The sequence below is a fragment of the Typopeltis vanoorti genome, chromosome 20 (genome assembly GCF_054136105.1).
Source record: "Typopeltis vanoorti isolate ZY-2024b chromosome 20, IOZ_Tvanoo_1.0, whole genome shotgun sequence".
NCBI lineage: Eukaryota > Metazoa > Arthropoda > Arachnida > Uropygi > Thelyphonidae > Typopeltis > Typopeltis vanoorti.
This window is the reverse complement of record NC_143568.1, coordinates 38,043,881-38,060,423: the sequence shown is the minus strand read 5'-3', so window position 1 is coordinate 38,060,423 and position 16,543 is coordinate 38,043,881. Positions and strand designations below refer to the sequence as shown.

Genomic DNA, 16,543 nt, shown 5'->3' with positions numbered 1-16,543 from the left:
AAGCATTGACACTTCCATATTTGGATTACTGTGCTCAGGTCTGGTCACCTGGATTCCTTGGAGATGAGGAGGCTGTGGAGAGGGTTCAGAGAAGAGTGACCAAGTTGGTGAGTGATATAAAAAATGCTCCCTACATTGATAGATTGAGAGCTTGTGGATTGCAGAGATTGGTTGATAGGCGAAGAAGAGGGGATATGATAGAAACACTCAAATTACTGAAAGGTTTTTATAGGATTGATGCAGGGGAAATGTTTCAGCTGTGTGATAGTGATGGAAGAACAAGAGGTCATCCCTGGAAATTAAAGAAGAGTGTGGTTAACAAAGGTGTCAGAACAAGGTTTTTTGCCCGGAGGGTGGTGAATGAGTGGAATTCATTGCCTGACTCAGTTGTGAGCTCTTCGTCTGTAAATGAATTCAAGAAGAGATACGACAGATATTGTTTTGCTAGTTTGGGTCTCCTGCGATGAGTCTACTGACTCCATGGAGATACCCGTAATAATAATAATAATAATAATAATGCACAAATGGAAGTTTCACATTCTTAACACTTTACATGCTTGTTGGGAAAATGGGCATCTTTCTTTTTTTAATAAACCACAATGTTAATTTCCTTTAAGGTTCTTTGTGAAAATCAGTTATTCACAAAGAAAATTAACAAATTATACCATGCTGTCCAATTTCTAGGATATATTGGTTGGTTGGGAGTTAGTTTGCAAATGTAATAGTAGTACACTAAAAATTATGTGTGTAGATATACACGGACACATATTTTATTTGGCCCCCACCCACGACAGGTTTATTTGTGAAGTATAGACATACTGTGGGTGGGCTAAAGATTTTTTTTTTTCTATTTTACATATATATTGTACTTTTTAAAATTTATTATTTTTTTTTTTACACCTGGAAACCAGCTCTAGAGACCAAACAAGGAAATTTTACCAACCACTCAGGCCTCCAATAAGCATGGAAGTATTATCTCACACCAGATAATAAAATACATCTTCCACCTAAAGACATTTGCTAACATCCATGTCCACAGGGGGTGGGAGATTTGAACTTGCAGCCTGTTGGTTGGAGAGCAGATGCGTTAACCACTCAACCAACTAAACTGGCAATACAAATTAATTATTCATAAAAAGTTAAAAACTTTATACAATTTGTTCAAATCTGACATGTGGTAAAAAAAGTAGTAAAAACGCATTCCTATCTCCACAGAAGTGCTGGCACTCCAGTAGCGCCAGCCAAGTGTTGGCACTCACAATGTGACATATGGCAAGGTGATTATTACAATGTTAGCTATAGTTAGGTGGAAGATTAAATTTTTGTCAAAAGTGTACACACACTTTTGCACTAAGAACCCATGGATAAACATTATCAAATGCTTAAAGTTGCCTTGCATTATGCTTCAGGAATGGCAGAAAATTGTCATCTAATCTTCATGAAGTTATGCCTAAAATGGGAAAAAGTTGTTCAGTGAGTAAGTTTTCTTTGACAGCTAAAGAGCACTACACTTAAGATAAAGCCTTAAGGAATATTCCTGGTCAGAACTAGACCATGATACCTACCAATCAGGGTGTATTTCATAGCTGTCTCTTCTTAGTCTAAATTTAAGCTTTGAATGTTTCCTCTCATCGGGAATGTCAAGATCTCATTCTAATTTCACTCCTGTAGAATACTTGGCTTTATGGGGACTTACTGATATTTCCTCTATGGAATTCAGTTGCTTACAATAATTTTTCTGAATGTTACTGATTGTTTCCACCAGAACTTAGTTTTAAAGTGTTTTGGAAGATGATGCTAATCCTATTAAACCATTCTGAATGAAGGGAAATATTTTTCCTATTGGCCATTCACCTACTACATATGAGGAGAAACAAACAAACAGTAAATTTATACATAGGTCAGACCTTTTTTTTCTTACTTCTATTATCAGATCATCTATCTATGGTATCTATACTTAACTAGGGTCTTGTTATGCTCCATGGAAAAACTTGAAAATGAATTCATTCATACAGAATGGGATTTTTGGATGAGCAAAGATCCCCACCCACCACAAATTCATGTATTGATGCATACTATCCAACAATGTGCTCAGAAGAGGAACACAAGGGTTCTCAGATGCTACACCAGCACTGCAGCAAGCACTAAACTGTCTCCCCAAGACAATGCAAACATGGTGACAGGGAATGGATCTAAGTGACCATGATATGGGGAATAGGAAAACGAAAAAAAGGCTCAGATGTGAAAAATACAGGAATATTTATGCACATAAAAGTATATAAAAGGAAAAAGAAAATACAGAGAATCAGTGCCATCTTCACTGAGAGGACCCTCCTCCACAATTGGCACTCCATGAGATTTGCTAAAGTATTACACAATGCATCTCCATTAGAGAAAGACAGAGCTCATATACAGAGAATCATCCAAGAGTAAGGCCATTACTATATTATTACCACCCCAAGATCTCATGGAGTCAAAGACTCATCTATAATTGCTAGTTCTGCTGACTAAGAGCTTTACTGCTTTCTCACCCTGATGAAGCACATATAGTATCCATGCAAAAGATCACTTAATCACTCTATTGTTACTATTATTATTAGACCTTGAAGTAATCAAGGATTCACTGAGAGAGACATCACCCACACCAGCTGTCATACCTTTTCTTAAACTCATTCACTACATCAACAGAAACTGTTACATTTAGTCATGGTTCTGTGAAAGAAAAATTTAGCTCTCATCTCTTTCTTAACTGCACACAAGCTTACCTTTCACAGATGCTCCATTGTCCTCTCTCTGCCCTCTATATAATGAAAAATTTTATCAATCAATATCTTATGGGGCCCTTTCAAAAGTTTAAAGAGCTCTATCACATCACTCCCTCTTCTCCTGCTGACCAGTGCCCTCAGTCCATATACTCTCAATCTATCCTCATAATCTACATTCCAGAATCCTGATATCTTTGAAACTCTTCTTTGCAGCTTTATCCCTTGGAAACACAGAGGACCAAATCTGCACACAAGAGGCAAAATGACTACTATATCCTTAAAGGTAAACGTCTGTTTCAACATCACAATTATCCTCTGAGTTGTATTTACAACTTCTGCTGTGTGACCCCCCACCCCTTTGAACTTCAACTTTCCATCCACCATAACTCCAAGATCTCTAGCCTCATCAGTTACATCAAGCATAATACCACCAATATAGTAGTGTTGGATATCTCATCATACCGAAGTGCTTAACAACTGAAGATCTCCTGTCAATCATTAATATATATAGATTAAACAACAATGGTCCAAGAACTGATCCATCACATGACTGGTCATCTTAAATCTGATAGATTCACACTCACCACATAGCACTTTCTGATACCTGTTCGTCAACCACCCAGTTATCCAAGTCAATAGTTTATATCTCTAATCCCAAATTCCTCAGTTTATGCAATATTCTATCAAATGCCTTAGCAAAGTCCAACAGTATCATAGTGTATCCATTCTCTTTATTCAACTCAGCCATTGAATTTATAAAAAATAAATAAATAAATAAAATTTGCAAATTGCTCATAGCCTCCCTTTAATAAATCTAAGCTGTTCCTTGCAAATTATAGATTGCTTATCCATCCATCCATTTCTGTGCATTCTTACCATCTTCTCTAAAATTTTCCTAATTACTAGAGAGATATTGATAGGTTGATAGTTACACACATCAGTCTTTGCACCACTCTTGTGCAATGGGATTATCATACATTCTCTCAATTCCTGTGGAATCTTTCCTAAGCTAAGACTCAAATTATACAAATATGTCAAGTGCCTAGCCAGTTCGAATGAACACTCCTATAGCATGCATACTAATATTGTTGAATTCTTACCCAGGTTATGCAACAGCTCTCGAACCACCTTCTCATGAACCTATATCTTCATCCAATGTAGTGGAAGCACCAGTGGTGGCTTGTAAGAATTTGTAGTGGTGGGGTTGCAATGCTACCAGTCCAAACTGCATGTAAATCATGCGTTACCCCCACTAAGTTATCCACACCGGTTTGGTGTGGTCTTCATTGAATGGAGCTCCAGCGTTGAGCATACTAGCCAGTACTGATACTAGTCCTAGCCTGCACAGCACAAAGACTATTGTAAAATACAACTATTGCTACAAAAGGAATTATATAAACCACTATCAAGCAGTATTGTATTACAAACAATAAAATAACGGTTTTTAGATAAATATATAAAAATGAAAGCAATAATGAAACAGGAACTTTCATTTTATGCTGGGGGGCTTATGGTCGAGCTGCCACTGGAAAGCAATATTTTACACATACTAGGTAAAGTGAGCACTCATTTCAACTATCACATTGCGTTAATACAAAAGGATACCATCTGCATTCAGTAGTTATTCTTCTGCACTCATTCATTCTTTTTCTTGCAACATAACAATAAAATTCTTCTAGATCACCTTCAGCCTGCATAGCCAATTTCTTTTCAAACTCCAACTTAGCTTTCATACAACATTCTTAATTTTTCTGGATTGAGCTTTATATATCGCATAACTCCACTCACTCTTATTCTCGCAATATTCCTTTTTCCATCATCATCTTATGGATCTTTTGCTTAATCAGATTGCACATTCATTAGACTTGTCCTACATCCCAGCTCATTATATAAATTTTTACTGCATGTGGCAATTACTATGTATAAATATCAATGTCACAAGTGTCTTACATATTTCCCTTCATCGAATAAAAAGTAATGTTGACAGTGAATAGATGTAATATTAATATTTTATAAAAAGAACCACAAACCATGGGACAAAAAAGTAATAATGAACATTCTTTTGCCATACAAATAACAGATAAATTATACTTGCCAAGAAATAATTATATTCTTGTTTAATCCTTCACACAAAGTTTGCACCTGAAGCTGCTTACTAGTGGCATGGAATTATCTGAATATTAATAACCAGGAATGGTGGTTATGTACTTTGATGTATTTAAAGATGTCAACCCACAAACTTCAATCCTGACCTAAATGTATTATACGTGAAAAGTTGTTGCACAGAGCATGAAAATTATTAGTAAAAACATGTGTGTATGTATATAACAGAATGACATAATTCTTATATTATGAAGTGGGAAGTATTCATTATCATATTCTACAAGAAGCAAGACTAATCACTGTTTTCACTAAAGTAGTTAATATAAATTATATATTTATAAATAGTCATTTTTTTTTCAATTAAAAATTTACTATTATGCATTAATTACAGGACAAGTATTGAAACAATTAAAATCATCCAATTTAATACACAAAACGTATTATAACCTGTAATAAGTTTGCAATTTCAACATAATGAATTAACACTATGCTGCTAATTACTTATTATGTAAGATACGAAAGCAGATATACAGGAAAAAGTCACTTAACGCGAATTTGATATGCACAATAATCGGTAATGCGATTGAGTGAAATGATAACATTTCCAGCTTTAAGCGAGGGATTAATTAATTAATGCATTTTTTTTTTTATGCTATGCGAAATTTTTTGTTGCCAATCTGCAATGAACGGAAAAGCTGGAAGTCATTAAGAGACATGAAAGTGGTGCTAGTAATACAATGATTGTGCAAGACCTGGAACACAGTCTACAGTTTGGACTATATTAAATAAGAGAAAAGAATACAAGGAACAAGGAAAAGTTGCTACTGCTTCTTTAAGCATGCAGATCACCCAAAATAGAAGCCATTTAATGATCGAGATGGAGTGTCTTCTATAATTCTGGATTGAGGATTATAACCAAAAATGAATACCTCTTAGTACAAAGAATATCCAGGCAAAAGCTCTTAATATTTTTACATCACTGAAAGAGAACAAATTTCAAGATGAATATGGAAGCTCTACTACAAGTTTAGGATAGTTTGACCATATTAAAAATTGAACTGGATTGCATAAAGTAAGAATTCTGTGGCCAAGTTTTCTGAAGAATTGCAAAGCATAATTCAGGAGGGTGATTATGACGATCGGCAAATATTCAACTATACAAAATCAGTCTCTTTTGAAAGCGTATATGCCAACAAAAACTTTCCTAGCTAAAATCGAAGCATCTCAACCAGGATACAAAGTATCTAAAGATCATCTTACACTTTTATTAGGATGCAATGCAGAAGGCACCTTTGAACTTAAGCCTATGTTAATTTATCATGTGCAAAATCCATGATCTAATATTATTGAAGAAATCAGCACAATTGGAAAAGAACTTGGATTTAATGAAGTGGATAATGAAGATGTGAGAAACTTACTCGATTCCCATTCAGAACAGTCAAGCGAGAATGGTCTCTTTCAACTAGAAGAACAGCATGCATATGAAGAAAGAAGAGAATGATACAACAAAGAAGCTAACTGCAAAAGGACTTGCGCAAGTTTTCAATCACATTGAGCATGCTCATAAAATTTTGTTCGATGGTGATCCTGATACAGAATGAAGCTTCGAAGTCCGCCGAATTCCTGATAAAAGTGATCGCCAGCTATCGCATGATACGATGAAAAAGTCAAGCACGATTCAAATATCTTTATTTAATTCTTTTGTAAGAGTAGCCGAATCAAATGTTTAGATATTAAATAAAAATTTAAGCAATTGATTTTTATTAACTTTGATGATTTTATCCTCTAATACAGCTTATACTGTAATCCCCCCCCCCCCCAAAAAAAAATATATGCTAATTGATGAATGAATTATAAAACAGGCCTGCAAAATTCGAGTAATTAAAAGTTGTCTGGAAACCAACTGTTTCTGATTTATCTCTTCCATTTTTCTCTATCACATAAGGATTTTTTACAAAATGGATCTCAATATTACAGTAAAATAGCTTTAAAAGGCATTATATTAAGTAAAACCAGTATTTAAAATTTTCCATAAACATTTTCTGAATGAAAGTATTGGAAAAAAAATTTTTAATTAAAGTAATTATAGATTAATCTTTAGTACATACTTTATATTTCATTGTGGTGTCTTTTTCCTTCAAAGCTTCTTTTGAACTTTTTCTGTGAAATTCTTTTCCTGGGTCATCTCTGTGCAACATCCAGCAATAGTCCATCATCATGTTGACATTCTACCTGCCCTGATACTTTCTTTCCATCTCCTTGATGTCTTGGTGGAATCGCTCTCCTTGCTCTTTGCTAACAGTTCCTGGATTCTCAGGAAAGTAGTCTAAATGAGAGTTGAGAAAGTACACTTTTAAGCTCATGGAGCATCCAAAATCCTTCAAATTCTATACCATGCCTTCCACAATCATTTTATAGTTGGATGATTGTGATTTTCTAAACATTTGGTCACCACCTCTTTCAAAGCTTTCTGCCCTTCATTTTCAACAGTTGCAACCATTTTTTGTATTCATTTTTTCTTTAAACAGTCTATCCTTCATAAGTTTCCTGATGTCCGGACCAATAAAAATACCTTCTTTCAATTTTGCTGTAGATAATCCCAGAAATTTTGCAAAGATGTATTTAAAACACTCTCCTTCTTTCGACAAAGCCTTGACAAATTGCTTCATCAATCCCAGCTTTATGTGAAGCAAGGGTAAAAGGATTTTTTTCCGAGCAACCAAAGTTGCGTATAACACATCTTTACTTCCAGGTTCTAATGTGACTCTTTCTGGCCATTCCTTCTTGATCCAATATTCCTCTCGATCTTGATTGTCCCACTCGCACAAAAAAGCACGGGTATTTTTGGTGTATCCTCTTTGTTGTCCCAAAATCATAGCTATGACTTTAAGATCACCACAGACTTTCCATCCATGATCATTGTACTTAAGTTTGCCGAGAATGAAGAGCTAAATTTTCATATTGTTCTTTCAAATTCACGGAATGTGCTACTGGTAGTACTGAAGCGTACTTATTGTAATTATGGAGAAGCACAGCTTTGAGGCTTCTTTTTGAGGAATCGATAAACAACCTCCAATCGATGACTTCATATTTTACGTTGAATTTGCTTATCAGTCCAGGAATATTGCTACAGTAAACTAAATCACCTTCCTCTGAAAAGTAAGGAAGAAAATCTCTTTCTCTATATCTAAACCATGAGAAAGAAGTGTCAGGGGCTAACAAATTCTTTTCGTTTAGTCTTGAGCCCAGCAGTTCTGAGATTCCTTAGGAAGACCCAAATCTCTGACCAAGTCATTTAAATTGTCTGTGAAAAATGTTCAGGTGGGCCACTATCTTTGTATTCATCATCATTGAAATCTTCAACTTCTTCACTTGAATCGCTGCTGAGTGGTTCTTCTAAAATTCGTGGAGGTGTTGGCATGGGTATTTCAGGACCATGTTCTCCTGGGCATATTGCAGACAGTAAATTAGGATAGGAATTGTCTTTTTAATTTTTCACATTAAAACCTCGAACATTCAAAGAACAGAAGTAACAGTCATCGGTATGGTTGCAGGGTTCCCGCCATACCATGGGAATTCCGAAACTGAAAGATTTTTGTTCTCCCTTGGACTATCTTCTAAGTTCTTCTACACAAATGGAACATTATGTGCCACCCATGGCTTATCTAAGTCACCACGTTTCATCCCAAAATATGCATAGGATACTTTTTTCACAAAATCTGTAATGTTTCTTTGTTTGATGTTTTTTGTTTTGATTGTTTTTTTACCACTAACTCCCCACATATGTAGAAGAAAATGTTAGGTGAATTTTTGCAACCTCTTGAAGCCATTACAAACACTACTTAAAACACATTTAAACGAATGGCATCAACACTATTACACGACACTATGTAAAAACATAAAAAAAACGCAAACACTTTAAATTAAATCTTCACACTAACTTAGAAAATATGCCAACTTTCATAAATAGATAACATTAGTAGTCAACAACTAAAGTATCACACAAGAAAATGTGTCTGTAACAATAGGATAGTCATCTGTTATCTCGTCAAATCAGATTCAAAGTAGCCACCTGCACTTTTATCTGCATTCCTCCCTCCCTCTCCTATCTTAACAATCAGAAGTTGTGTGGAAATTTCTTTATTTACCATAAAAAGCACTTATACAACTAATTAGCTGTAAATAAAGAAGAATGAAAATAAATACCAATGCACTGAATTTAAATCCAAATACTACTAATAAAAACAACAAAATTGGAAATTGGGTAAAACTGTTGGGTGATGTAATTTTTTTACTATTTTTTCTGAACTCAGCACCTAAAAATCTATAAGAATCAATTATTACTTCTCAGACAACTTTTCCATCACAGGCATGTGTAATTATTCCTACTGCTTACTGTATTCGCTTAATGCTATTTCACTCAGCGTGCATTAATTAATCACGTTAAATGAGGTTTTTCCTGTATTTGCTAAATGATGAATAGTCTGCATATAAAAACTCATTATTTTCAGTGTAAACAGATATTCTGCTGATTCATAAGAATTACATCTTCATTCAAAAACTTTTTAATGCATGCACTTCAATATGTAGTTGTTAAACAATTATATAGCATGTTCAAAAGACATATTTTGGCGATTACACCACATTTTTTTATTATTCAGTTATATAAAACACTGAAATAATAGTTCCCAACGAAAAAAACTTCCTTTTCTGGATATTCTATTAGAAGTTAACGAAGAAAGTAAACTCTCCTTCTCAGTATATAGGAAGCCGACAAACACTGGAAGATTTCTAAATGCAACTCACACCACCATCCTTCACAAAAAATAAGCTTAATTAAAACTCTTCGAGACAGAGCATACAATATCTCCAGCACACAAGAAAGATGTAATGAAGAACTAAAATACTTAACACAAATCCTCCAACAGAATGGATATGAAACAAAAACCATCAAGAGAATCCTTAAAATGCCTCCAGCTAACAACACAATAAAACAGGATTACAAAAATGCAATCGCGCTTCCTTATATCAAAAATGTTACAGACAAGCTAGCCAAATTAATGAACAAACACAACATAAAAGTAGCCTTCCTTCCTATGGAAAAAATCTCAAGATTCCTACATCCACCAAAACCACCTCATCATCCTCTTAAAAAACCAGGAGTCTACAAAATCCATTGCTCTTGCAGGATTTGCTACGTAGGACAGACAGGAAGATCTGGAGAAATACGCATGGCTGAACACCAAAAAGACGTACAATACAAAAGAGAACAAAAAACGGGTCTTGCTTTCCATACCACTTCCACTGGACACAATGTACTCTGGCAAAAAACGACGATGTCATACATAGAAAACAACAGTTATATAAGAAAATTTAAAGAAGCTGCTAATATGCTAAAAAACCCAACTCAATGCAATAAAAATCAAGGTTTAATTCTCCATCAAGTGTGGTCAGATCTAATAAAAAATCTACCTCAATCTGAGCTCAGACTGTATGAACGAGAACAAGCACACGTGACATCGTGAGAACAAGCACACGTGACATCGTCCAGTATTGTTCAACGTCAAACATTATATATCTGCATTTTGTTATTTGAGTTTTATGAATAGCCAGACGGTTATGATTTGTATTTATTAATTTCTCTTGTTTAAATATTAAGTTATAATATTTACCCCTGAAGATGTAAATTCTACGATTTACGAAACTTGTCGGGAACTATTATTTCGGTGTTTTATATAACTGAATAATAAAAAAATGTGGTGTAATCACCGAAATATGTTTTTTGAACCAATTAGCCACAGAAGTTTACGCCTGCAATTATATAGCATGCGTTTTATTAATTAAACTATTCAATTAATATATGCTGCAATGATTTTAAAATAAAATAAGTGAACATTCTAAACATACAGTGGAATTTTAAAATAAATAAATAAAAAGCACTAACCAGAAAATATCTGCTCTGTATTCCAATGTCAGATTTAGATGAGGATGGTATAGGAGTCAAACCTGGGATCTAAATAAAAGCATTAAAAAAATATTTTTATCATATACTGCAATCAATGTTATAGGTATAAAATTACTTCAAAAGAATGATGCATTATAATGTAAAATGTCAGCACTGCATTTCCAACCAAATCGAATCCTGCCGTGGGCATGGATGTTATGTGGTCTTTAGGTGTGAGATGACTTAATCACCTGGTGTGAAACCACCACTCCACTTATTGGAAGCCACAAGGCTAATCAGCCAAAAGACTGCACACAATTTACAGACAAAAAAACACTATTAGTGGTGAGTAGTAAATGGTGTCGTGTGTTGATGGCAGTAGTGTAGGTGGAAGATTGAATAGTGTAGACCGTGAGCTGTAGTGTAACCTCCCAAAATGAGTCCTTGGTGGCATCATGTAATAATAAGCAAAGTTCACATGTAAAATATCTTTGCTACCGGTACATAGAGGCTGTTGACTTCACATCAACTTCCTCATTATCGCATAATGCAAAAAAGCTTATGCAAATAAGTCATTAACCACACTGGTTTTGAACTTTACTGAGGTCTCATCAATGGGAGCTAGACCTAGGAAGATATGAGAAGTCAAATAGTTTAGTTATACAAGTAGTATAAGTTTACTTATACACTTATACAAGTGTATCACCATATTATTAGAATACTCTCGATCAGATAATAATAGAAAATATTTTCACTTGGTTACAAAATATATTATCCTTAACAAGAAATTATATTCTAATGTTAATTATTTACACAAGTATACACAAAGTTTACACATGAAGTATCTTCACAAGAAGCCTACTTGTATGTATATGTTATTCTTTCATAGCTAAATAGTTAAAAGCTGAAAAGATTCAAAAGTGAAGGCAACTTATGGTAATAACCTTTGGCATCTGAGTTGCCCTGTCAGTGCAATACTTAAAAGATGATGAATTCTGCCCAGGATTCTGTCTACCATTTATCGGTGGGTTTGATGATTTCACTGGTCTGACCGTCTGACCAGTGTTTGGAACAGTTTGGATCTCAGAGAACAACAGCACGTGCTTCCCAGCTTTTCCCAGGATAATTAAAAAATTATCCTGGGCAGAGTTTGTCATCTTAAGTAGTGTAATAACAAAGCAACCTCAATGAATAGTCTGTATACCCATAAGCTATCTGGTCAATTTCAATGCTTTTAGTTTCAACTATATGACTAAAAAAAAATAATGAAAACACCAAATTGAAGCTCCTGAGCTCTCTCGTCAAGAATTATAATTAATGCAATGACCATAGAGTCTGCTTATGAAAAACATAACTTTCCAACATGTGACTGCTGCCTCATAAGATTCCTTGGTCTTTATTGAGAACCAACATCGAGACACCTGTCACGTAGCAAAACCTTAATGAAATGAACTAATAAAGCAAACCTATGGGCTCATGGGCAAGGCATCATTTTCAAGTAATACAATACCAAGGCAAACTCCGATGCTGAAGGTTGTAATTAATCTCATAAGCTTTCTGCTTAATTTTAAAACGTTTTGGTTTCATTTCAATATTCATAGAATGCTGAACTGATGCATTCTAAGCTATCTTCATAATTTATGTGTGCAATTTCATTTGAATATTTTATATTCAGTATAATGATCACTGTTAAGTTTCTTTCAATACAAAGAGTGGTGGGCAACTGGTCTTCAGCTAACAGTGAGTGAAGCTATCAAGGATAGAAGGCTTTCAGGAGAGAGCCTGGGAAACTGTTTCATCTAGTGGCACTAAAATATAATATTCATATCACTGTCTATAATACCATATTTACTCGAATATAACTCACTTTTTTCCCCAAAATGAAAGTTAAAAAATCGTGGTGCAAGATATATGAGGAATTTTCTGAAACTAAGATTTTTAAGGGAAAAATTAAATTGAAATTTATAATCAAATTCTCAGTATTCATTATAATTTACAATTGCTCACATTATTTATATAATGAATGCATTTAAATTTAATTATTAGACAATGCTTCTGTAATTAAATTAACACAAAGTGTCATTATTGCTCATCCTTTTATCATTTCAGAATCAAAAGATCACCATAATTTAAAAAAAAAATGAAAATGCTCTCACTCCCACATTGCCTCTACTGTTTGCTTCCATCTCTATGCATATGACTGGTGTGGTATTAACGAAAGATTGTGCAACTCAACAACAAAGGCAAGCCAATGAAAAATCAGCATTTCAACTCAACAGATGTTGAGTTGAAATGCTGATTCTCTTCAACCGAATTCCAAAATATCTGAAATTGCCATAACAACATTCACTATTTCTTAAGTTTTAAACTTTTTCTGTGTGTGAGGTATATGTGAAACTTTTTAATTTCTTTTTTTTATAAAGTAAAATCAAGGATGCAAGATTTACATGAGGGCAAGTTATATGCGAGAAAATACGGTACAGCAAATTCAACAGCTGATTTTTGAGATATGTGATTAAAAATTTTAATTTTTCATGAGGAAAAGCCTAGAAAAGCTGCCTTTATTAAGTGACTATAATCAAACCAACATCAGTCAGAGGCTAAAAGGGCTCCACCTGCTCCTTCTGAGGAATAGACGACCTAAATGGTGGTAGAAACTCACATTAGAAGATTACTGCAGTGAAACAGCACTGAGAAAGAATTAAAATATTATTTAATTTGTCCAATATTTTGTCTCAGTCACTGAGACATCAGGAAGTACAATACTGCAACACAAAACTAAGTGAAACATGTGGACGAAACACTTAGTGCTGATTAGGTGGGGGTGCCCTCTGTGGGCGGCCTAAGATGTAAACTGAAAAACACTAATACTTCGAGTATTAGTGTTTCCATATTTTTGGAAGTTTTATGTAACCATATTTATTTAAATTAGGCTGATTTCGTAGAACTGCTGCAAATTCCAAAAATAGTCTTTCTCTTCTAAATTTATATGGAGCATGGTGGTATTTTTCCAACTGATTCTATGAGCCATATCCAAAGTATGGAACACAAAAACAGACTGCCCATAGTCATGACTGCAGATTGTTCTTTCATACAGATGTTGGCTGATCTTCCTGTGTGTCAATAGTAGACCAACTTGCAGTAACAGTGTGCTTTGTATATTCGAGGCAGAGAGAGAGCAGGGAGCTGATTTTTAGAACATACGGCTAGTAAGCTTTTGGTGAGGCTTGAAAGACATGCAGAAATCTCATTTCTTGAAAACTGGCTATTTTTTTCTGAAGTGCCTCAGACATAGGGGATAATGATAGCATTACTAAAACCATTCTGAAGATAAGGTCGAAGATTAGGGTAAGAATTGATATTTTTTTGATTTTGTGGGAAATGTAGTCATTAGATAAGAAGGTGTGGTATATATGATTAAGTTCTGCTGTAAGGGAGGACTCACTGGAACAAAGTTTATTACTGATATCAGTTAGTGTTTTAATGATCCCATATTAATGATTGTCTGTGTGGATGGGCTTCCTGTATAATGAAAAGGCAAGGTATTGGATATTGGGTAGGCATGTTACCAAAGTGTCTAGGCTAAGCTATTATTAGTATTCTTTTTCCATGGTAAACTGGATTCCAGGGTGAAGACAATTCAGAAAGGAGGAAAGAGGAGAACACATCATTCACATATATTAACCAGATAGGTTTGAGAGGGAGTGAGTCAAGAGCTTGTTTTTAAAATGTTTCATAAAAAAATTGGCGGGGGGGGGGGGGGTGAGAGGGAAGAATCCATAGAGGTATCCTCTATCTCTTTATAAATTTTGTCCTTCCAAGAGAAATATCATGAATGGATAGCAAAGGAAAAAAGATCAGTAATATCAGCAGAAAAAAACTTTCTTTATAAGTGATAAGGTGTTATTTAAAAAAATATTGGTGAACAGTGTGGTGATATCAAAACTAACCAAAATACCTGTATTATTAAACATTAAATTCTCAATAGAAGTTTTAACATGGATAATTTCTTTTATATAGGAAATGGTTTGACCACTGAGAGGTGTAAGAGAGCTTGTTAACTGTTTTGCTAATTTATAGCAGGGAGAATCTGTGGCATCTACTATAGATCTTATGGGATAATTGGATTCGTGTATTTTTGGTAATCCGTATATTGGAAAGTGAGAACTGATGGGTGATTTTTTTTTTTTTTTTGTGATTTCAGGATGCCTGGAAGAAACTTTTTTTGACCAGACTTTTCAGTTTTTTGATCTGTGATTTGGTAGAGTCATAATCTGAAGGTCTATAGGTGGAGTGGTCTCTGAGAAAGATGTCAATTTTTCTATTGTATTCACTGGTATTAAGAATAATAGTAGCAGTCCTTTATCAGATTTGGTGATAACTATACTGTTATTTTTGCATAGCTTCTTTAAGGACGCTGAGTTCACAAGATGACAGATTTCTTTTAGAAGATCGAGAAAAAATATTTGTGACATCAAGCCTAATGTTGTTAGCTATTTCCGGTGCTAGATTGCATTCGATGTCGAATGCAATCTAGCACCGGATATTGCATTCGATGTCGAATATTATATCTAGTATAGGTACTTGTTTTGGAGACATGGCAAAATTATGGATGAGACTAAGGGCACTGATGGCAGCTTCACTAGGTCTTTTTGACATCATAATCACTACAGTATGAAGAGATTAAACACTAAAGGTACAGATTCAGAATCCACAAGACTGTTGTAATTTTTGATGTGTTTATTTTTTACTTTTAAGAATTCTTCCTGAGTAGAGGCTTTTGAAATATCAAAAAGAATGGTAAAGAGTTCAGTGTTCAGAATAGCTGAGAGCTCCAACTGCAGTGAGAACAGTACACAAAGTAGCAATCTGTTCCTGAAGTAGAGCAAAAATGGCATGCTTGTAGATACAAAGGACCTTTTCAGATTTGAACTTGGCTTTACATTTTATGCAGCTTGGTAATATTTCTGTATCCCCTACCAGTGGCAACTGGTGAAAATTTTAAGTGGGGCTGCTGCATATACAAAATAAAAAAATATAAATAAAAATAAATTATTTTTTTTACTAATCAGTAACCAATTTATTAATAAATAAATTTACATATTAAAAAATCACTTTATTAAAAATATTTCATCCTCGCCATGAACAAACACCAATAATACAAGTACCGTATATCTCACAGAAATAACATGCGCAAGCATACAATTTATCTGTAAGCTACACTGCCCAAACGAGCAGTGTTGGAATCTTGTAATGTGCAATGACAAGCGTAAACGAATATCAGCGAGTCTAGCTGCAATTGGCGCAATAATTCTCACAGTGCATTTGTTTCGAATTGAAAAAATATAATTCTTTTCATATTTTCAACAGTGACACTCGTTATAATTCAGTTTTGTATCTATAATGAATAAATAATTATATGTGATTTTAACAAAATAAAATAAGATTTACAAAAAATAGTTCACCCTCACCATGAACACGCAACCAATAATAAAAGTTTCACATCTCACAGAAATAACGTGCGCATGCATACAATTTATCTGTAAGCTACACTGCCCAAATGAGCAGTGCCGGAATCACTTGTAACATGCAACGAGAAGCGCAAATAAATATTGGCGAGTCTAGCTGCAATTGGCTGAATGTGATAATTCCGACACTGCATCAGATCGCAGTGCATTTGTTTCGTAATCTAAAGCAGTAATCGAACAATTCCAATTATTAGCTATTCAAT

General features: G+C 34.4%; 1 protein-coding gene across 2 annotated transcripts in view; it reads right to left on the bottom strand.

The window, feature by feature from the left end:
• Nucleotides 1-16,543, bottom strand: part of LOC150095380 (E3 ubiquitin-protein ligase UHRF1-like) — a 253,377-nt gene that overhangs the window by 151,695 nt on the left and 85,139 nt on the right. For both annotated transcript variants that reach the window (XM_090410065.1, XM_090410066.1), the window contains exon 3: nucleotides 10,813-10,881. In XM_090410065.1, coding sequence (XP_090266191.1) covers nucleotides 10,813-10,881 — 69 coding nt within the window. The remainder of the gene's footprint in view (nucleotides 1-10,812; nucleotides 10,882-16,543) is intronic.